Genomic DNA, 22,753 nt, shown 5'->3' with positions numbered 1-22,753 from the left:
CTCTGACAGCAGATGTTCTGGGCCTGTATGTAAATAATATTACACAATGCAACTTGAAATCAGAAGTCCTACGGGCCTCACACACCTTTAATAATGTCTGATTCACATCTGAGTCAAAACACAGCTTTAAGTAGCAACAAGCAACTCAACATTTGGCAGATAGAGTTTCCACAGTTGCTCAAGTTATTCTTTTAATGGTAAATTGGACCTTCATTGTCCTGGGAGATTTCCTACCCAGTGGTGGATAAAATTGCAGAGTGAAAGTGAATTTAATTGCCAATTGTGTCACAAATATACAAACATTACATTATGCAATCTGCATTTGCTTCATAGACGTCAGTTAGCTCTCTGAACCCCAAAACCTGCCAGTAGATTCGATTAAAAAATCAATAAAAATAGCCAAAATGACACAATTTTTCCCTGTAAAAACAGAAAGAATCAAGATTTTCACTCAACTGTAATGTGAGAAACTCAAACCAAACCTAAGTTTACAACTGTTTATCAAAATCACTAAATTGCACATGTTTCATTTTAAAAAATAGCTAAAAATAAATCTTTTTTTACTGACTAGATTCTGTAAAAAAAACCCTAAAAATTCTGCCCTTCTAAGCATGGAGCCATTAACCACTCAGCTTCAACCAACAACCACACGACAAAAATTCTGGAAATTTTCAGATGAACTTCAATGAACTGTGTTTACAAACAACAAATCGGTGACAAGTATAGAAACAAATTATAAATGCAAAGTGTAAAATATCTACTGTATGTAGAATCATCTTTTCTTTTTTATTTTTACAGTACTGGTAAGACGTGTGGGGCACTGTCAAAAATGTGGTTTTTTTTGTAAAATAATAAAATTCAACTTCTGTTTTTTTTCTTTTTTGTATTATTTATTACACTATACTATGTCATACTTGACAAAAACAGATATTTTTGAGTTTTCTTTACTTGGCCATGGCTGTGCTGTTTCCACAGAAGTGGAGGATTTTATATTGCAGTGAAAACTGAGTTCATAGTGAGTGAAAATGAAATTGGAGCAAAAACGTGCAGAAACTGGGCAGAGTTCAGAGGGTTAAAGCAAAATCTTGTCTCATGCCACCTTGAATACCATCTATTAGGCAGGATGATGAATATCCTAGTCAAGAAGAAGTTTCAAGCCACATCATCCCCACCAGAGACAAACATGACTTCAATATGAAGATGCATGGACTCTTAACAGAACAAAAGCTTACCTTTGTAGCTCAACAATCTCGTTACTGAGAGAGTCCAGCTCCTTAATTGCAGAGAAGTCAGCTGCCAGGTTTACTGCATTATTCTGGAGAAAAAAACACATGAGAAAGGAGGTCAGTAAAAATGTGGACTAAGAATAGAATTATTTTGTAAAGCTACACACAAATTACTGATATGTTGACGAAAGTATGAGACGACACAGACACAGTAGAAGTAAACACTGGCTGAGCTACATCAATAGCTTCTAAAAATTAAAGATCTGAAGCCACTGATGGAGACGTTGTTGTGAGGTAGGAGAAGCTGGAAGGAGGCTGGATTCTAGCAAAACTATGGTCCAAAGGTCTGGTTTAACTACATCTACAATACTGGATATTCTTTTGTTTTCTAATGTTAAGAAGGAAAAAGCAACAACCCTCTTTCTGTTGACAATTTTAGATAAACAAATCAAAGATAGATAACTACTTCAAGCTTTACAACAAGAAAAATTTGTTGCATCTACAAAACAATTGAGGTGCCATGAAAGATTCACATAAAACTGAAAACAGCAGCCTTTGTTCTTGTCAGCTTCTCTCAAAAGAGCAGATAATGTAGACAGGTAATAATGGTTAAGGAACAAATTGAAATATAGTATGTAAGCAAATATGGTGGAAAATGCCCAACAAAAACGTGAATTTGGAGAATAATAGAAAAGATGACAAGAGAGGCAGCTTGTTGAGAGTAATGAGACTCTTAACCAACAAAAACCCTCACTCAGGATCGTCTCACTGAGCATGAAGCAAACAAAATATAAAAAAGCAAAAGGAAGCACAGCAGTTAAAGCAACCAACTGCTGCACAAAGAGGAAATGAAAAACACTCACTGCTGCAAGCTTTAAAAAAATCCAAAATGGACACACAAGAAGAGAAAAAGAAGAAACGTAAGCGAGAAAATAAAACCACCCAAGGATTTTTATCAGTCAGTACTGATGATAAACAAAACTAATGTACAAAATATAGTGACAATAATGATAGTATGCAGAAAGCCAAGACCAGTATATGAAATAAGAAAAAAAAAAAACATATATTGCTTCCACTGTTCTACTGTTGCTCCAATTATCACCATTAATGTGATTATTAGAGTTGCAATGCCTTCTATAATCTTAATTCTTGTTAACCCTCTGAACCCCAAGCAGCTTCTGGATGTTCTTTATTTGCTCCCATCACATCTTTTTTTCACTTTAATATAAAGTACTGTACCCCTACAGAAACAGCATATGGCTGAAAGTAAAACATCTTCTGTGCAGAATAATAAAGTCATCATGCCAGAAATCATAAAAAAAACGCCGGAGTGAAAGTAGATTTTTTTTTTGCAAAAAAAAAAAAAGGAAAGTAAAATGAAATCGACATGTGCATCATTTTTGTTACCAAGACTGAAAAATAGCTGCTCTACTTTCAATAGATGCTTTACTACTGAGGTGTTTAATTGAATATTATTCTCTCTGCTTTATGTAAACACAGCCTGTAGTTTGGCCAAAAGGTCCCTGATTTTTTTGTCACGTGATTGTTGGTTGCAGCAGAGTGAATCATGGCTACTCAGTGGCATCAAGGACTGCACACGTCATGATTTTATTCTTACATTTGGTTAATTTGCCCTGTGAAACTATATGTTACACATGATTAGTTCATGAACCGTCAGAGAGCTTTTTTTTTTGTTTTTTTTACAGTTTCTCGCTCTAATAAACTTTACAATATCTGATCAAACAGATAAGCACTGAGAAACTGGCAAAGCACTCACAAAACGTTCTTGTTAGGCAGAAGTAGTGTCTCATATTGAGCTTTAACACCAAGCCTGGTTACTGCAAACTACTAGTTTTGATGAAATTTCACGATTTGTTTGTTATTCTTGCTGAAAGTGTCACACAGGATAAGTTCAAGGCCCATCAAGAAGCTGAAAATCCAACTGCTCTGTGTGCATTTTATAATTTCTGACTTGGATAAGTGGTGTGATTTTGGTGATTTTTTAAAAGAAATGACATTCTTTTAAACCTGCCACTGGGTTTTGAGGTTCAGACTGTTAATCTGTTTTTGACGCTTCAGTTTTGTGTGCTTTTGAAAAGATGCTGGTTTATCATTTCTTACTTACTGTTAATAAAACCAACCTAAGCTTAACTAGAATCCCTTCTGGAGCTCCACTTAAAGACAAAAATTGATCCAGACATCCCTTAATTGTTGTTCAGAGACTTGAGATCTCATTCTATTCACCTGTTTGATGTTCTGTCTGTCCGAGGGAGGAATCATCTCCGGGGAGAGACTCTGCGGAGGGTCCAGGCCTTTGGTCAGCTTCAGATTGATTAGATGAAGCGCCAGAGCAAACTGTTCTCGGGTCAGTTTTCCGATATCTCCGATGTCACACAGCTCCCTGAGAACACAAACGCACCAGTTAGATAACAGAGCAACGATTTACACCTCAGGCAACGACTGTTTTTGATAGCTCCACTGATCGTCATGCTCGGCGGGTTACGGAGGTCGATGCCTGGGACAGTAACACCAGGACAGAGGCCAGTCAGCCATGTGAGGACAGAAATCCATACCATCGTGGTCAGATGTCCAAACACGCACCACCGTTATTCTCCACCAATATCACCTCGTACTGTACAAGTAACTATTAATTCTTTATATTTTAAATTTAGCAACTGTGACAACTTACTGAAGCCGACTGCTACAAAAATGTGAGATAAGATGACATAAGCCTTTATTAATCCCACTGTGGGGAAATTTGCAGGGGTATAGCAGGAGAGGGGTAGTGTGAACATGTAGGGAACATCAGTAGAAACAAAAGAAAACCCAAAAAATATACATGAGTGCTGCTTCTTCCATGTGTTTATATTCAGATATCGCACAGGAAAATATCCTCTGGAGGTGAAAATAAACCATATTGCACATATCAGTGGTGTAACACAGATTCTTAGAGATATAATACTGATAATGCACAGTTACTCTGGCAGCTTCTTCAGATACATTAGTACTTATTGAAATAACACTGAGGAAATAACACTGTTGTTTATTTGCTTTTACTGTGCATGTACGAATTCTGTACTCTTCTCAATAATCATTTATTTGTCAGATTTTTCAACTGTGAAAACTAACTGAAGACGACTGCCACAGAAATCAAAAAGGCAAAATAAGAATAGCCTTTAATAACTGCAAAAACGTAAGGAACATCCAAAGTAAATACAAAATTTAAAAAAAAAAAAAAAAAAATAGATTCCTACATGCTTAGCTATTAAGATACTCCACAGAAAATATGCTCTGGGTGTGGAAAAGGAAAATGTGCAGATTCTTCCATATGTAGAAATCAGGATATAAAAAAATTGATATTGCGCTTGTATTCTGGCATTTTTTTCCAATGCATTAGCACCTCATTTAGAAAACGCTGAGGACATAACACTGGTTTTTCTTCCTTCTACTTTGCACGTACATCTATTGACACTTCTCTCTGCTATTCCTCCTCTGTAGCTCTTCTTCAAGTTTCTTCCTCTTTTTTAAAGTTTACTATTTGTTTATTTCAGTCAAGGGTCTAAAAATAAATTGCACAGAATGGCACATGCGTAAAACTGATTCGGCTACAAATCAATTCACAAATAGAGCCCCAATTGTTTACAGTGCAGTTTTGTGGATCAAAGCTGTACAGAAAAGTTGAAATGGAGACTTTTCTTCTTACCAAATACGTGCGAGCGTCGCAGACGGCAGCCCGGTCTTGAGGAAAATATCTCTGACTTCAGGTCCAGACACCAAACCGTCCATGTCGCCATCCGTCTTGCTGAACAACTCGTCATATTTGGTTTTGTCTGCTGGTGAAACTACCCACTGTGCAGGCACAGAAAACACACTCCTTTAAGTTTTTACGCTGCTTAACCACAGGGTGAACCTACAGCTAAGACATAACTCACTTACCTTCACACTCGCTCTAGCTTTGTTCTTGTGAAAAACACGCTGAGCTAGCCAGTTTGAAATCATTCTGAATGTGTGCTGCTGCAGCTAAACAGGGTAAACTAACACATCCAGCAGCTATTCGGGTACTACATGCACAGATCCTGTACTCACAGGGGCAGCGGCGGGTGTAGGGGCAGGAGCTGGAGCGGGTTTAGGAGGAGGGGGAATGGTCTTGGAGCCGGCGTGGGAGGAGCGACTGTCTTTGACGGAGGGGGGCGAGGGTAACAGGGGCATCACGGGAGGCACGGCGGGTTTTTTCCTCTTAGAGGGTGGAACCAGGGGAGGCGGTAGGGACATGGGGACAGGCTCGCCCTCCAGAGCTCTGTACACCAGATACATGGCCTGGGAGAGGACAACAACAACAACACCAACAAGAAAATCAATGATAAAACATGATTACCCAACAGTGCTGTAGTGATCCAGTCCTCCCACTTCTTCCATATGTCTTGAATCTGTTGCATTTGGCACTACAGGCATGATTTTAACAGCATGTAATAGTGTCCAAAAACGTATATATGATTCATAAACAAATATACACACAAAGTTTCAAATCTGGAGCAAAAATCTTCAGATAGTGAAGAAAACTTGTGCTAAACCAGTGGTGTACTACACTGACAGAAACACTACAAAGTTCTTCCACATGTCATGAATTTGTTGCGTTCAGCTCGACAGAAATGATTGTAACAGGCTCTGATGGTGTCCAATATTAGGCATGTAATACGTGAACAAATATACACAAAAACAAAACAAAAAAGGGATGCACAAACTTTCAATACTGGAGAAAAAAATCTTCAGACAGTGAATAAAATTTGTCTGATACTAGTGATGTACTACACTGATGTAAACAGTACTTAGATCTTCCACGTCTTGAATTTGTTTCATTCATGCTACAGAAAAAATAATTAACAGCCAAAACTGCAAATCTAATATAGGAAACCAATATACACACAACAAAACCATAAAAATAGGTGGACAAAATTTCTAAATCTGGAACAAAAATCTTCAGATAGTCAAGAAAATGTGTGCTAAATCAGTACACTGACATTAAAAAATACATAGTATTTACATGTATATAGTATTCTACATATTTTTTGCATTCAGCTCGACAGAAATGTTTTAACTGGCTGTTACAGTGTCCAATATTTTAAACCAAAAAAGGGGTGCACAAAGTTTCAAAACTGGAGAAAGAAAGCTTCACATATTGAAAAACAATTTGTTCTAGACCAGTCGTGTACTACATGTACATAAACAGTACATAGTTCTTCTACATGTCTTGATATTGTCGCATTCAGCGCTACAGAAATGATTGAAACAGCCTGTAATAGTGTTATGTTTAACACTATTACACAAAACACTTAACACAAAAACCTAACAAAAAAATGGATGCACAAAGTTTTAAATCTGAAGCAAAAATCTCGCCAGTCTATCACAGGGCTACATAAACAGACAAACAATCACATTCACATTCACACCTACAGACAATTTAGAGCTACCAGTTAATCTCAGCATGTTTTTGGACTGTGGGAGGAAGCCAGAGAACCCGGAGAAAACCCACGCGAGAACACGCAAACTCCACGCAGAAAGATGCTGGGAAAGACAGGGACCTGAACCAGGGACCTGAACCAGGGACCTGAACCAGGGACCTGAACCAGGGACCTGAACCAGGGACCTGAACCAGGGACCTTCTAGCTGCAAGGCCAAAGTGCTAACCACCGAGCCACTGTGCAGCCCACATATGTACATATTAATTTAGATTTTATTTACACACATACACACTGACGTTCAAAAGTTTGTGGTCACTTACAAATGTTATTTTTGAAATAAATTCATTAGTTAGATCAGAAATCCAGTGTAGACATTGTTAATGTGGTAAATGACTATTGTAGCTGGAAACAGCTGATTTTTAATGGAATATCTCCATAGGGGTACAGAGGAACATTTCCAGCAATCATCACTCCTGTGTTCTAATGCTACATTGTGTTAGCTAATGGTGTTGAAAGGATCATTGATGATTAGAAAACCCTTGTGCAGTTATGTTAGCACATGAAGAAAAATGTGAGTTTTCATGGAAAACATGAAACTGCCTAGGTGATATTGATAATAAAGGCATCTTGTCTTACCTTTTAGCTTCGTACCACTACATGAACACTATCTACTGTGCTATTTACACTTAAAAATGCGTAAAATTGACTACATAAGTTTTTTCTTCTTTCTGCTCCCTTTCATTCACAAATTGGAAATGCATGTTTTTGTATTGAATTGTATTGGGTTTTTTGTTTTGCTAATGAATGAAATAAAACTAAGAAACTAAAAATAAAGCAGTCTTCTCATGAAACGCGAAATGCACCTGCATGCAGTTTTTTCCGCTCATAGAAAAGACCACATGTACAAAGAAATCGCTCTCTTCCATCTGAGACAAATCTGACATTACAACGCCCTAGTGTACTCTTTTTGGGTCTCACACCTGTCTGAGCGCACCACAGCCACCTGACAGCAGCTACCACAGCCTGCAATGTGGGGCGTTCAGGGAACATCGGTAAATGTGGTGTCTATCGATAAGCAGATGTTCAGCAAGTCATGTGTTTTGCCTGGTGCAAGGTGGGAGGTGGGACCAATGGAGAAAGTTGGTCGCACCGGTGCCACCACCGCAAAAAGTCAGTCTGGAGCCCCGACAAGGAGCAAAAATCTTCAGAGAGTTTAGAAAACCAGTGGCGTACTTAAACAGAAACAGTATGTAGCTGAATATTTAACCCTCCTGTTGTCCTGCGGGTCAAAATTGACCCGGTTTAAAGTTTGAAAATGTGGAAAAAAATATATATTCTCACAGTGAAACTTCTGATGTCCACATTTGCAGCATTTTTGGGACATCTTTGAACATTTTTTGGTGGAAAAAAAGAAATGTTAAAAATGTTTAAGAACATTCACAAAAAAAATATCAACCAAAATCCAGCGAATTTCGCTGGATTTTGGTTGATTTTTTTGTGAATGTTCTTAAAGAAAATATTAGAATTTTTACTGATATCTATGTAATCATTTTAGATATTTTAAGGATTTTTTTGGAAAATTGTTACTCATTTGTTGAAAATATTTACAAGAATTTTCTTGCCAAATTTGGGGGATTTTTTTTTTTTTTTTTTAAATAAAAGTTTTGAGGGAAACTTTTAAGGAATTATCAGAATTTCTTCCTGAAGGTTTTGCAAATTTTCAGAAATTTGGGGATTTTTTTTGCAGAATTTTTGGATTTTTTTTCAGACAAGGAAACTATATTTTTTGGTGCCCGTAAATGAGGACAACAGGAGGATTAAGTTAAAAACAGCCTAAAACTGAAACTCTTTGCAGATTGTAATGGCAACCTTTGTGGTTTCTTTTCTATTAATAATATTGACTCATATCTTACCACAGAAAACTCATCTTTGTCCAACATGCCGTCTCTGTCGAGGTCACTGAGCTCCCACACCTTCAACACACAAAGAAATTATCGTGAAGTCAATACAAAACTGTGCGATGAATAATAATATGAACCACTGAAAGCTGTGACTCACTATCACTTCTCACCTCTGCTCTGATTTCATTTTCTAACTGATTTTTGATCTCAGATTCTGTCTTTACAACTCAAAGCAGACAGCAAAAAAAGTGTGTGAGAGATTTTTGATTTGAGGTGTTTAATTTGTTGTTATTTTGACTTTTACTTGAGAAAACATCTGCTTGAGTGGAAACTATTCACTTGTTCTGGTTTCCTAAAAGCATAATAACTTTGTCAGACTCTATTAAAGGGTCCTGTTGGAGGATCTTACCCTGCCCAGGATGTCCACCGGCAATTTGGAGTTTAGCAGGACGGGCTTGACCTTCTCTCCTGACAGCATCCCTCCGACTGGACCCAGACTGTCAAAGATGGAGTCGAACTTCATCTTCTCCTCAGGCTGAGAGAAAAAAGGCAGCAACAGTAATAAAAACGCTGTAAAATATCACATAAAAAGCTGTGTTTGCTGAAGCAACAAGCTCAAGAAGCAGAGAAATTCAGGCCTGTCAGCTGTAAACAGAAATGTGTTATCGCTGTTTTTGTTGTGTATCAACAGCACGCCTGCTTTTCTAAAATCTCAGGCATTTCTGGGTAATGTTTATGAATAAATAGTATTGGCTGTGCACTGCTGTCAACAGCCTTTAATCTGATTTAACATTTTACGTCAACGCAACACTAAAAAGATCACAATCTGTGCAAATGTGTGTCATTTTCTGCACTACTTTATGCAACATCCAGAGGCAACATCAGCTATAGTATAGTTTTTAATACACCTCAGAATAAGCTAGTCCTCTCTTCTTTTTCTTCATAGATTCACTTGTAAATAGGACTTCTGTACTAGATTTTTATATTATACAATCTGCACATCTCCTATTCTACTCTTTCAATGTCTGATTTTGTGAATGCACTGACAGGACTGCTGCTTAATTTCTGTTTAAGACATTTCCTTTTTCTGTTGTGGTTCACTTGTGAGGAAAACAAGGACAGCAAAGTAAATTTCAAAGACGTGTCTCACCTTGACGACCCAGGGGATGTCGACGCCTCCTCCTCCTGCTAACAGCGGGCTGCTTGTGTCATGCTGAAAGTAAACAAACATCGTCAATGTCTAAATTTAACGCAAAACGATATGTTTAACTGCTTTCACATAAAAGGAAAGCAGAACTGACACAAACTGTTCATCAACATCAGCTCAAAGCTCAAGGTAGCATTTGCAGAATCTATTATGTATTTCCACCACCGTTCAAAAGTTTGGGGTCACCTAGACAATTTCATGTTTTCCATGAAAACTCCCACTTTCATCCATGTGTTAACATAACTGCATAAGGGTTTTCTAATCATCAATGAGCCTTTCAACACCATTAGCTAACACAATGTAGCATTAGAACACAGGAGTGATGGTTGCTGGAAATGTTCCTCTGTACCTCTATGGAGATATTCCATTAAAAATCAGCTGTTTCCAGCTAGAATAGTCATTGGTAAATTACCACTGGATTTCTGATTCATTTAATGTTATCTTCACTGAAAAAAAACTGCTTGTCTTTCAAAAATATGGACATTTCTAAGTGAGCTCAAACTGTTGAACAGTAGTGTATACGCACTTCCTAGATATACTGAAGCTGCACGTGTTTACATAAAGCTGCACTTTGTATGTGCTTTTTACACCACTAAATGCCATGACAGTTCTGCAAATGTGCAAAATCCAGGAGTACAGCATTATTTTCGTTGCGTTTTCTGTGATCTTGATAGACCGAATAAGCTATCTCACTGTTTTCGTAGGTTTCATAGGATTATTTTTACAAAATTTTTAAATTTTTGCATTTCTTTTTCTACTTTTTGAACTAACTGCAGCTTAATTTAGAAGTGCAGGGTGCATACTCTTCTAAATTTAAGTTGCCTATCATGATACTAACACATCTGACTTCCCAGTTTTAGGAACTTTAGCAGCATTTATAACACAGACAGCAGAGATTTAGCAGGAGACTTACAAATTTCGGGGGAGGAACGGCCACGTTAAGACTCTTGAGCGCCACCTCCAGGCCATTTTGAGCGCAAGCCACCAACCGCAACGCTATGAAGAATTGCTGAGGGGAGAAGAGGTGCAGTGAAGTAAACCTAGTGATGACCACGTATTCTTAGCCCTCCTGTTGTCCTCATTTACGGGTAACAAAAAATATTGTTTCCTTGTCTGAAAAAAATCCAAAATTCTGCAAAAAAACTCCCCAAATTTCTGAAAATTTGCAAAACCTTCAGGAAAAAAAATTCCCATAATTCCTTAAAAGTTTCGCTTAAAAGTTTTATTTTTAAAAAAGCCCAAATTTGGCAAGAAAATTCTGTAAATATTTTCAAAAAATGAGTAAAAATCTTTAAAAAAAAAAAAAAATCATAAAAACATCTAAAGTGATTACATATATATCAGTAAAACTTCTAATATTTTCTTTAAGAACATTCACAAAAAAATCAACCAAAATCCAGCGAAATTCGCTGGATTTTGGTTGATTTTTATGTGAATGTTCTTAAGAAACATTTTTAACATTTCTTTTTTCCACCAAAAAATTTTCAAAATGTTGAAAATGTGGACATCAGAAGTTTCACTGTGAAAAAATATTTTTTTCTTCACATTTTCAAACTTTAAACCGGGTCAATTCTGACACGCAGGACAACACGAGGGTTAAAGCATGTAAAAGGAATGAACTTATACCTGTTTGTTGAGGGAACCCTTTCGCTCAGAGTCTGCCAAATCCCAGATCTAAAGAGACAGATTATGTGTTAGCATCAACCTGAATAATTAAGGCAATAGAAAGGTGTTGTGGTATTTTTGAGTCTACGCTCACCTTCCCCAGGACCAGGTCAGCCAACCCTGACCTCTTCAGGAACAGGGCTGCATCGGCCGCCGCCACCCGCCCGCTGCCAGTCGGATCAACCTGCACACGAACACACAGTTACTGGAGCTAATATCACATTAGAAGTATTAGTAAGATAACTCAGCTGCTAACAAAGACAAAACATTCCAATCTGGTCAAATGCTGTCTCAGTGAGCAGAATCTGACTACAATCTTAGCTTGGGGGAAAGCAAAGGGCAAATAAAGAAGAAGTGAAAACTGTGCCCTGTGGGAGAGGAGAGTCTCTGATTCACCCGAATCAATACCGATAATAAACTAAAGCTATTTTCTCAGCAGTCTGTTAGCTTAGCAGTCTTTCATGAGGCTCTCAGGGAGCTCCCCTGACATGTTGGGCAAAGGGAAGCATTATTAATTCATAGAGGTACTTCCTTTATTGGACTCAGAGGCTGGAAGTGAAAAGAGAGATCACTGCTCACTGCAACACTCCTGCTTATTAACGCAGCCAAAACTAGTTTGGAGCTGGACGAGTCGACACAACACAATCACAAAAACAGATTTTCAGCAATGGAAGGATTTCTCTCTCGCCACAATTAATCCAGAGAACTTTAAATTAGAATCTGGTGACAGTCAAACCATATTAAAATTGCCACATCAAACAATAGCACTGGTTCACAATTTAATGATACGCGTTCAAAGACAAACTATACTATGGAAAAACACCACAAATCAATCTCTGTTAACTATGTTTTTTGTTTTTGAGGAGATATAGTTGCATACCTGTCGATAGTATTTGTCATAGATGGGATTTCCACTGGAGAGCTGTCAAGGAAGAGAAAGAAACCCACATTACAAATCACATACCACATTTATAAGCATCTTCTAGAACCGGAACAACCACGTGTCTACTTGGCTATCTGCTTTTTGCAACTCAAGCTTCAGTTCAATATTCAATCAGTGATGGATTTAAGAAATGCCACGAGATAACATCAAAAACACGACTCTGACACAAAGAGGGTGTCATGAATTTGCGAAACCATCGGCATGACAGACATTTTTATTAGCAAGATAACTTTTTAAAGCTCCATTTCAAGAATTATTGTGTAATAAATTTCAAATGCAACTGATCATTACCACATGAGACGGCAGAAAAATATTGACTGCTCTATTTTGTGACGCAAGGATGACAACTTAAAAATACAAATAGCTTCTAACACGTATTTATTATGCATTTATTATATTTTTTAAACGGCATAAGAGATAGAACAACTATCACAAAAGTTGTGACCGTGTTAATTCAAATAAATAAAATAAGAACAAAAACTAAAACTATTCCAATAAGAAAATTATTGGATCTTTCTGCAAACAATCTCTGACATAAGAACTAATAATAATAGTACAAAAAATACACCCTAGCTCAGGTGCACTGCATAATGGTTTTCCTTAATTGCAGCTTTTATGATTTGTGGATTGTATTGTTCAAAATTAATTGCTTTAAAATCAACTATTCTAAAAATCCTAGTGTCTACTCATGACATTACTCACATTATTTACAAAATGACCTCTAATAGAGTCTAACACAAGACAAACTAGAATTCAAAATGCCTTTTCGGTTCTCCAAATTCACTTGCTCCAGAGCTCAAATGATCCACAAGTGTTTCCTGGCTGCAGTAAGCGTGTCGTCCGCTGAGCCAAGACAGCTGTCAAATAAATAAAAATAAACACTGATCCGTTACAGATGGCAGCAGCAGCCGAAGGAATTACAACTAATATGTTCAAATTCAACATTATTTTTTTTCATTATTCCCATTTTTGTCACCTCAGCAGATGAACTGTTTGTCTCGGAGCCAAATACACCCCCCGGTGTCTTAAAAACTACTGAGGTAAAATGATCAAAACATTTTTCCACAACACGCACAGTGTATGATGGCTGAGCTGCAGGTAAGGCGAGGCCGCTGACTCCAAACTATGTTAACAATTATTTCCCTTATTGATCACTACGCCTAACGGGGCTGCAAGAAACAATCATTTCCATAATTGACTTATACACTGATCACGTTTGCAATTAATCCATTAAGCCGGACAATAGAGAAAACGCCTTTTGTAATTTTCCACAGACCAGCAGTAACATCTTTGTCTTGTTTTGTTTGACCATCAGTCCAAAACACAAAGATATCCGGCTTACTATCATGTACTCTACAGAAAGAGTCAAATCTGAGAAGCCAGGCACAGCGAGCATTTTGTTATTTTGCTTAAAACAAAATGATTAAACAATTTTCAGTAGATTTTCTGCCTATTAACAGCAGCAGCTCTATTGATGCTTTTTTTTTTTTTTTAAATCAAAGAATACTTTCATCTGTTAAAAAAAGGGAGAAAATGCTGAAATATACCCATGAAAATCACCCAAAGCTGCAGGGTCAAGCTCCAAATGAATAAAATAAGTTTTTACCAATGTTGTGCCTTTTACTTGTTAAATTACTGAAACCATTATTTGATTATCAAAGCTGTAAGTAAGGCTAAACGATTCATCAATTACAAATCACAATTTAAACCAATGCAAATAAAGTCTGCAATTTAGGATGTATATTATGAAGCACATCTGATTAAGGATTTCTCTATTTTTATTATCTTAACTTTATTTAACTTGATTGCAGAATGTGTGACATTTAGATGCTGCTCCTAAGCAATAAACCTGTTTCAATATCAGAGATCGTTTGTATTATTTTATGTTTCATTTCTACTTCACCTTTATAACTCAACACAGCAGCTATTGTGATAAATCTGCTATCTCCTATGCCATTAAACAATGCAGTTAATACATATTCTAAGCAATTTATATCTTTAAATTCTCATTCTAGCAATAGAATAAAGGGAAGTTTTTATTTTGATGGTGTCTTGTGGTAATGATCAGATGTTTTAAATATGTTACACAATAAATATGGAACAGAAGGTTTAAAACAAAATATACTACAAATTATAACATCACAAAACGCACTGACAGGACAACATAGCACTAATAAGATGATGACTATATGACAGAAAAGGTAACTGTGTGCATCCTAACAAAGTTGTGAACATTTTCTGAGTACATTTTCCAAAGTTGACCTATGAGACAGAGGATTTCTGCCGATTTGCATCCAGAGCGAGTCATGACTTGTGCAGGATATAAGCTACACTTCCTAAGGCTCACGGTCAGCTCTGGACATTTATAAAAGGGCGTCTCTCCACAGGCAGCAGCTCTTCTGTCATATCCTCCCTAAACGCCGCTCTTTCCTCTGTTCGTACCCGCTGCTGGGGTTGAACAGGAAACAAATCAGCATTTCCTTCTTCATATAGCTGAATACCGACTATTGGTTGCTGCGGTTTCAAATTGGCAGGTGCTGGGAAAGACTAGAGGAGTAATTGTTTGAAGAGTGAATCAACCAGGGAGTGGCAGGAGGTTAGTGCTGTCTCGGACAAACCAAAAAGCAAAATTACACTCTACTGTACAACAAATGAGATGTCTGATGCAGTTCTGGTAGTGAAGGCTACAAAACAAACAAACAAAAACACAGCCTGCGCTCGGCACAGTTATCTGCCAGCTTTTTCAACTGCCAGTTTACAGTGAGATAACTGTTGACACACACATATCTGCCTCTGACCGATGCAACTTTTCTCTACGACACACAATAGTGTGCCTGGAACTGTTGGCGGCTGCAACACTGTGGTCATTGTACTGGTGTCTCTTTAATTTAGAATCAGAAAAACACCCCTCAATCACTCCCTGGCTAGCTCATGCAAAACTGCAGCAGACAGCGACGCACATCAGGGTGCAGGTAGACAACAGAATAGTCCAGATTTTTGGAGAAATTTCAACTCCCTGATCCACACATGGCAATAAATCAAATCGAATGCATTCATATAGTATGTTTAAAAGCAACCTGAGTGGACCAAACATGCAGAAAGGCAGCAAAAAAATTATGACGTAAACATATAGACATTATATAACATGTAAAATCAATTAGAAACTAGAATAAAATCCTAACACATGCAATTTGTAAGATTAATTTCTAAAATAAAATGAAATATGAAATCTTTGGACCACTAAGAGCAGTCAAAAGTTGTAGTATGTATGTACATTTTGAGGTTTTTAAGCCAACAGCCTCAATCAAGAACAGTTAAAAGCAGTTTATCTGATAATCTTAGAGGCCTTAAGGTCAAGTAGGGACAAAAAAATGTGCCAACCCATGCATGGCTTTATACACAAATAAAAGCACCTTTAAATTAATTTTGTATTTAATCAGTATCCAGAGTGGGGATGAACGTGCAGGTGTAATTTCGATTTTTTAAAAGTTTTGCAGGGACAGTAAGGACTGTGTAAAATCCAAATACAGTGAATTAAAGTCTACAAAACACATTAATGTCAGCAGCAGCACCAAAACATGGGTTCAGTTTTAAGAATTAGCAGGTGGTAAAGCTGACATGATATGTAAAAACAAGCTTTCCTGCCTGACAGGACAATGAACCATCACAACACACACATCAACAGAGGTTTGTTAACTCTTCAGTGGGAGATAATGATGTGAAAGCTGCTGGTGGGAGACAGCTTCAGTCTGTTGTTACAGGCAACCCTGGCTCAGGTGACAAGTCTGAGGCTGCAACCTACTTATTAGACCTGCTAAATAACTCATCTGCTGGGCTAACAAACACAAATTCAAGTGTTTTATGTAGCTAGCAGCACGCTGACACTGTGTGACAGCTGAGGCGGCTGGTTTCTACTTCCTCTTGCTGGTTGCAAAACAACAGAATTAGCAGTTGTCTGTAAATACAGATGGACAACCGCAGCAGCTAACAGGCTAACGCTGCCCACTTCAGAAAGGTCAAAAACCAACACAGCCTACGAAGATGTTTACTTCTAATTATAGCAATAACCAGGCTGGTTATTCAGTCTGACCACACAGCAAGCTACACAACCAGCAAGAAAAACCCCTCAACTGAAAGCTAAAGGGCTTTAATGTGACTGTAACTTACTAGTTTTTTTGGAACCGAAAACAATGTTAGCAGAAGCTGAACTAGCAGAAATGTGACAGTAAACAGAGCCACACATGGGGATCATCATCTGTCTGTCCGGGACCAACTAGCCTGCAGCAAAAACGAGGCAGCACAAAACATGATTACAAACAAGCACCGGAGCGAAACGAAGCTAACCGCCGCTAGCTACACGCCTTATCTCAAGTTTGATGAAGCGGCAGTGGACAGAACACAAACTAGCTGCTGGCTAGCGGGCTAGCTAGCTAGCTACGCCCTTACGCAGTCCCCGAAGAGATTAGGCAGAAACTTTTCCCAGTCACAGCCGGACTAAACTTCCACAAGAGCGGCCACTGTCGACAAAAGCTCCTGGTACCGCCCGGCCGGGGTAGCGAACGCCGCGGCGGTGCCTCCAAGCGGGGCAGACGGAAGGCAGAGAGCGTCGGTAGCCGTTACGGGAGAGTTGTAAGAGAGTGTTACCTGAGTAAGAGACAGAGCGGCAGCCATAGTGTTTCTGTTCCCACCGCTTCACGCAGCGCTGCTGCCAGACTCAGGCTGAGGCCGCCGAAAAACCCGGAGCTGGATCAGCCAGGAGTTACATAGGACCGGAGAGGAGGAGAAAATAGAAAAATATCACCCGGAAAAATAGTAGAATTAAATAAAACACAAAACTGAAGGTGCATTTACACCGTTTAGTTACTTAAACAGCAAAATAAACCAACACTCATGACCCAAACAGCGATTTTATTTATATTTATATATATATATATATATATATATATATATATATATATATATATATATATATATATATATATATATATATATATATATGTGTGTGTGTATGTATGTATATCGGTCCGTGTATTTATCTGGCAATTGGATTTTCCGTTCTGAAACGGGTATTGAAAAACAAAAAACGAATGGTTATTTGATTTTCGTTTTAAAATACAAAAATTTAAATTGAAATACAAGGCGTTTTTCCTTTTTATGATCAAAAAGGGATATACGAAATTTTAAAAATGCTTTGATTTTCATTTTATATTTAGATTAACAAAAAAATAAAATCAGTATGAGACAGAAACGAAAAAAAGGTCAGTTTTTTTATTTTCTGAGACCGGAAGTGGTCATCAGCAAGTGTGGCGCCAAACGACAAGATTCTCAGAGGGCGGAGCCAGAGAGCAGCGATTGGTCAGACTGACTGAGAGCCAGAGAGCAGTGATTGGTCAGACCATAGACATGCATAGAAGACAGCGCGCTAGCGTATCTAGTATTCTATGTATCTATGGTCGGCACGTCTGGTAGCATCTCTGGCTGCTGTTGATCTTGTTTTTGGAGTAAAACACGGTAAGAAGATAAATACTGCTAACCGGTAGCGTTATTTTGTTGTACGTTAAGTCAGCGACTTGTGAAGAGTTGTGTTTTGTCGTGTTTGAGCAGTTGGTCCGGACGCGTTAGCTAGCTAAGCGGCTAAGTTAGCTAGCGGGCTAATCAACACAGGTGGCTAACTTACCGCTGAACACCTGTGTTAGTTGCTGCAGCAGCTGTCCTCATTATTAGAATGAACTTCTAAACCTGTATTTCTGTGCTGTGTATTTTAGCTTTTAAAAAGGTTATTTTACTTTAAGGTTAACTGAAACCCGTTCAGCTGCACTGAAGTTTAACATTCAGCTGGTTTGAATTAAACCGCCCTTAACTTAACATTGTGCAACATGACCTCTCTGAATCTCCATAATTTCATTAAGTTCCTTCTCTCTTCCACTGCTCAAGTTCAATCAAGTATATAAAATGACATTAATAGTGAATAAACTAACAACCAGCCATTGTATTTATTTATTATTGCATGTATTTGTAGTAAAACATGAGTTGAAACATCCTACTTTTGGATCTAGAACTGCACAAGCTGTTCATTTTCAGTCACCTGACGAGTTAAACTCCCCTTTTTATGTGAGGTTGAAGCAGAAAGTCTGAGTTAATAAAGAAAGTTGTTTATAATTTGCGATACCTGTTATCTCTGACTGAGGCTTTAGTTTTTGTTGAACTGATTTACACGTAGAAACTTTGTTCAGGAAGATTTCTCAGTAGCTCAGAGGACAGGCTGCTTTTTACACAACCTTGTAAGAGAACGTCTGTCAATGCTTTCAGCAGAATTTAGAAACACAACACTTCCTAAACAGATATTTTGAGGCTGTGAGGTTGAACGTTTGAGAGTATGTCAGTGTGTTTGTTTGTGGTCTTTCTGTTTCTAGGTGGAAGCTGAATTAGTGAGGATGACTTCTGCTCCTGTCATCTCTAAGCTTCTCACACATCTTTACCTGCACATGAGGAAAATCACTCCTGTAGAATGCAGGTATGTTTGTCATTATTATAAAAAGATGTTGAGTGGTGACCTGTCAGAAACCCATCATACAGAGTCAGCCAAAATAATGTTTACACACATCAGGAAAAGAAAAACTTGCATAAATATTTCAATACCAAATTTATTCAGACATCACCAGATTAATAAAAGTTATCTTTGGCCTCTACAATTACAAGAGGTGCTCAAAGTGGAGGCCACTGGCTTCCAGACATTTCTGTTGTGTTGTAGACGTCACTTGTTGATGCTCCATTCATGAGGGTAAAGCCATCTGTTGGGAAAACATCGTACAACAGGACACAGAGTTATCGTGATTTGATCAAACTTTGAAAGAGGAATCTATATGTATAGAAGTACTTATACAAATGAAATATTTATAAAAGTTTTTCTTTTCCTGATGTGTGTCTACATTATTTTGGCTGACTCTGAACTTAATGAGAACAAAACTGTCATTTAATTGTTGCTCTAAAAGCTTCTTTAGTGAAAACCGGCTGGTGTTCTGCTTTGAAACAAACTGCTGTTGAGGTCTGTGTTTTTAGGTTTAACCCCACAGTTTCTGAATGAACTGATAGTTTTTTTTTTTCCTGATCAATGTGGACGTTATAATTGATGGTAACATTTACTGATCATATAATCAGCATGACAATATAACAGTATAACATTCTGACCACCTGACTAATACTGTGTTGGTCCCTTTATGCTGCTAAAACTCCTCTGACCCAGTGGTTCATCAGAACCTCTGGGGATCCTGTGGATTCTGTGGATCCTGTGGGTTGCAGGGTGGGTCCTACCTAGACCAGGCTGATCCTGGACCATCCCACAGATGCTCCATCAGATCTGGATGTGGGGAGTGTGGAACCCAGGTGAACAGCTTAGCTCTGTCGTGTTCCTCAGACCACTCCTGAGTAGTTTTAGTTTGTCCTGCTGAGGGTGGCAGCTGGCATCAAGGACTGCTGTTGCCATGGAGACTAGGGGGTTGTTTGTCCTGCAGTGTTTAGGTGGTGGTACATGTCAAACATCCACATGAATGTCAAGGTTTCCCAGCAGAACGTTGCATTAGAACAAGATGATGGATGTTGTTCTCTTCAGCTGTCAGTGGTCAGAATTTTGTGGCTGATCAGTGGATCTGTCTGCCTTTACTCTGACATCCAGAGTTATACAAAAGTGTAGTATGTATGCAGTGCAGAAGACATTTAGTTTATTGTATGCAGTTTTTTTTTTAAAGGAGAGCATTTTTTTATCCACCTGAAGAAGACCTAATCTTTCCCTTCAAAGGATAGTTAATAATTACTACGGCTTCCATAGTGGTCCCATCAGAGAAAATCATATCCATATACAGATTTGTATTAATTCCAGGGCTGGTTCAGTAAACATTATAATAATAACTGCATCAGATAATTCTTGGTTGCAGTTGGAATTTTGCAGCCTGAGAGATGGTTGAGAAGGTTTGCAGTTCTTGTTTTAGCAAAATATGTTATAATAGAAGATCTTTATTTTCATTGTACATGAAATTATCTGCAAACCAGCAAAGTGTATCAGTCTGAGGTATCTAAAAATAAATAAGTAAAGAAAAATGCTTCTAAAGCCAATAATAAACAGAATATTTTGAGGGAATATTCTAAAAAGGAAAGAAAAGCTCCATTCTCACTCCTCTCAGGATAAACTGTCATTAAAATTCACTTTAAATTTAGCTTCAACACGAGATTAAAAACATTTACTTTTATTTCTGTGATGTGTATTTGATTTCTGTCTTTTCTCCTGTCATCCAGATGTTCAGAGGGAGATGATGCCACATCTGGTCCAGCTGATGGAAGGTCTTGAAGTTCTCTGACTGGCCTCGACTGAAGATGGTCGTCTCACTGGATTTAAGGTTCAGATGCTCAGTAACAAACTCCACCAATGAGCCAACAGGGAAGCTTTAGGTTTATTAAATGTTGCTATGAAGGTTTCACTGTTTTTCTTTGTGAATGCAATGTGCTCCAACTGAAAGTTGAATTAGAACTTAGAAGTAAATCCTTCCATCTGAAAGGACTTAGTTGCATTAATAACCTCATAACATTCTAATTTTTATTCCAGTCTTGGCTGGAAATAGAATCTCTGTATTGATTCAGGTAAAAACTGAACTTCACAGCATGTTGGAGCAAAACAACCAGATGAAAACTGTGATGGTGTTGGATTGTCAGACTGTAATGTTGCAGCTCAAAGCAGCTTTTCTAGCTCAGTTCATTCTGACATTCAGCTATGAATCAACACAGCAGATGGTGATCCATGCTGTGGAAGTCTCACATCTCCTGATTTAATGGAGCTGCTTTGCACTTTTTACACTGTTTATTCACCAACACTTTATTTAATCAAAGTCCCATCTAGTTTTTATGAGGAATGTGATGTTTTAATTTCTCTGTGAATAACTGCAGTCTAATGCAACAGCTGGAGTTGTAACATCTGTCCTGATATTGATCATGAAGTATTGATCAGAATACTTATGGTTAGCAGTCATCCCTGAAGTTTTACATTAAAATCTTTACTTGTGTTGTGAACTTTGGTAAGAAGCAGAAACGTTAGCGTTGCCATGGATACATGAGTGTTAAATTCTGTCTATGTTTCATTTTGGGAAATTCAGTCCAGTTCCAGAATGTGGAGGAATTTAGTGTCACAATCACAGACAACAAATATTATCTGAAAGTCGGGTTATTGTTCTTTATCAGCACAATACAAAAAGATTAATGTTAGAAATATTCCACTTAAGACTCTAGAATATCATGATTTATGTAAATTTACCTCAATATGAATGTTCAGGTTAAGATTGTGCAGTGATATTTATTATGTAAGTTTAGCTGATTAAAGTTTATGACTCTGCACTAAAATATTATTTAAATTGACATCATTATTATAATATTTAGGGTCAGACCCTACAGTATTGAGATTAAGAAATCAAATATTCTATAAAATGTAAATACACTGAACTCATTTGGAGATATTTAAGTGAGACTCTACAATACTATTTGACACAAATCTATCTAAATCAAAATTTTAATCATTTTCACACCAAACATTTACTGGACTGATTTAAATATTAAAATCACTCCTTTCTAATCCTCTGCTGTACGTTCAAACCTGAGGCCTTAAATAGAAACACACAAGTATCTGTTTGAAGGAACTTCTGCAGAGTCCTGGTTCCAGAACATGATGATAGAATTATAGACAAACTTTAACAAAAGCTGCCTGAGAGTTTACAGGTTTTTATGTTAGATTTCTTCAGTAATTTAATGAGAGTTATCAGCAAAAATCAAGTGTTCATTTGATGAACTTCATTTCCTAAAACATCCAGAATTGGAGCTCATATCTTTGGCAGCTGTAAAGTTTCTGCTCCTTCAAAGTTCACAACACAATGAATGAATTCCTAAAACACTCTAAATGCTGGAGAGCGTTTGTGATGCTGAAGCAGTGATCAGTTTTTCTGTTTCTTCTCTGGAGATGGACAATGAGGGACATCTGCAGAGACTGAGAAAGAGTCTCACCACATCCTGACATGAGGAAAAAGACTTTGTTGAAGACTACAATGAGGAAAAACTATCAGACAGCAGACGGCTGCATTCAAGGTGAGCTCTGAACATTTGATCTGAAACAGGAATTCAATAACGGCAGCATGAGCTTCATTTCAGTCTGTAGCTGCTGAATTCATGGATGAATCATCTGGTACTAGAGAGGAAGACCATCAAACATCCATGTCAGCTGATGGAGGTCCAAGAGTCTCACCCAACAAACAACCTACAGAGTAGCGATGTTAGGAGACGTGCCGAGGCTTCGAAGCGTGTGCCGAGTAATGGAGGGA

At 37.8% G+C, this 22,753-nt stretch overlaps 1 protein-coding gene and 1 long non-coding RNA gene across 3 annotated transcripts in view; one reads left to right on the top strand and one right to left on the bottom strand.

The window, feature by feature from the left end:
• eps15 (epidermal growth factor receptor pathway substrate 15) overlaps nucleotides 1-17,147 on the bottom strand; it is a 44,358-nt gene extending 27,211 nt beyond the window's left edge. For both annotated transcript variants that reach the window (XM_023263179.3, XM_035944899.2), the window contains exons 1-12: nucleotides 17,046-17,147; nucleotides 12,339-12,380; nucleotides 11,553-11,642; nucleotides 11,420-11,467; nucleotides 10,707-10,802; nucleotides 9,737-9,799; nucleotides 8,996-9,121; nucleotides 8,599-8,658; nucleotides 5,313-5,543; nucleotides 4,930-5,075; nucleotides 3,471-3,627; nucleotides 1,233-1,315 (exon numbers count right to left, since the gene is read on the bottom strand). In XM_023263179.3, coding sequence (XP_023118947.2) covers nucleotides 1,233-1,315; nucleotides 3,471-3,627; nucleotides 4,930-5,075; nucleotides 5,313-5,543; nucleotides 8,599-8,658; nucleotides 8,996-9,121; nucleotides 9,737-9,799; nucleotides 10,707-10,802; nucleotides 11,420-11,467; nucleotides 11,553-11,642; nucleotides 12,339-12,380; nucleotides 17,046-17,072 — 1,169 coding nt within the window. In that variant the 5' untranslated portion in view covers nucleotides 17,073-17,147. The remainder of the gene's footprint in view (nucleotides 1-1,232; nucleotides 1,316-3,470; nucleotides 3,628-4,929; nucleotides 5,076-5,312; nucleotides 5,544-8,598; nucleotides 8,659-8,995; nucleotides 9,122-9,736; nucleotides 9,800-10,706; nucleotides 10,803-11,419; nucleotides 11,468-11,552; nucleotides 11,643-12,338; nucleotides 12,381-17,045) is intronic.
• A 629-nt stretch (nucleotides 17,148-17,776) lies between these two features.
• LOC129350044 (uncharacterized) lies at nucleotides 17,777-22,753 on the top strand. Its single transcript, XR_008603254.1, has 4 exons — nucleotides 17,777-17,912; nucleotides 18,815-18,915; nucleotides 20,691-22,520; nucleotides 22,625-22,753. It is a non-coding gene; the product is annotated as an uncharacterized LOC129350044 (long non-coding RNA).

This window comes from Amphiprion ocellaris, chromosome 2 (genome assembly GCF_022539595.1).
Source record: "Amphiprion ocellaris isolate individual 3 ecotype Okinawa chromosome 2, ASM2253959v1, whole genome shotgun sequence".
Taxonomy (NCBI): domain Eukaryota; kingdom Metazoa; phylum Chordata; class Actinopteri; family Pomacentridae; genus Amphiprion; species Amphiprion ocellaris.
Note: the sequence above shows the minus strand (reverse complement) of the source record. Positions and strands in the feature narration are given on the sequence as shown.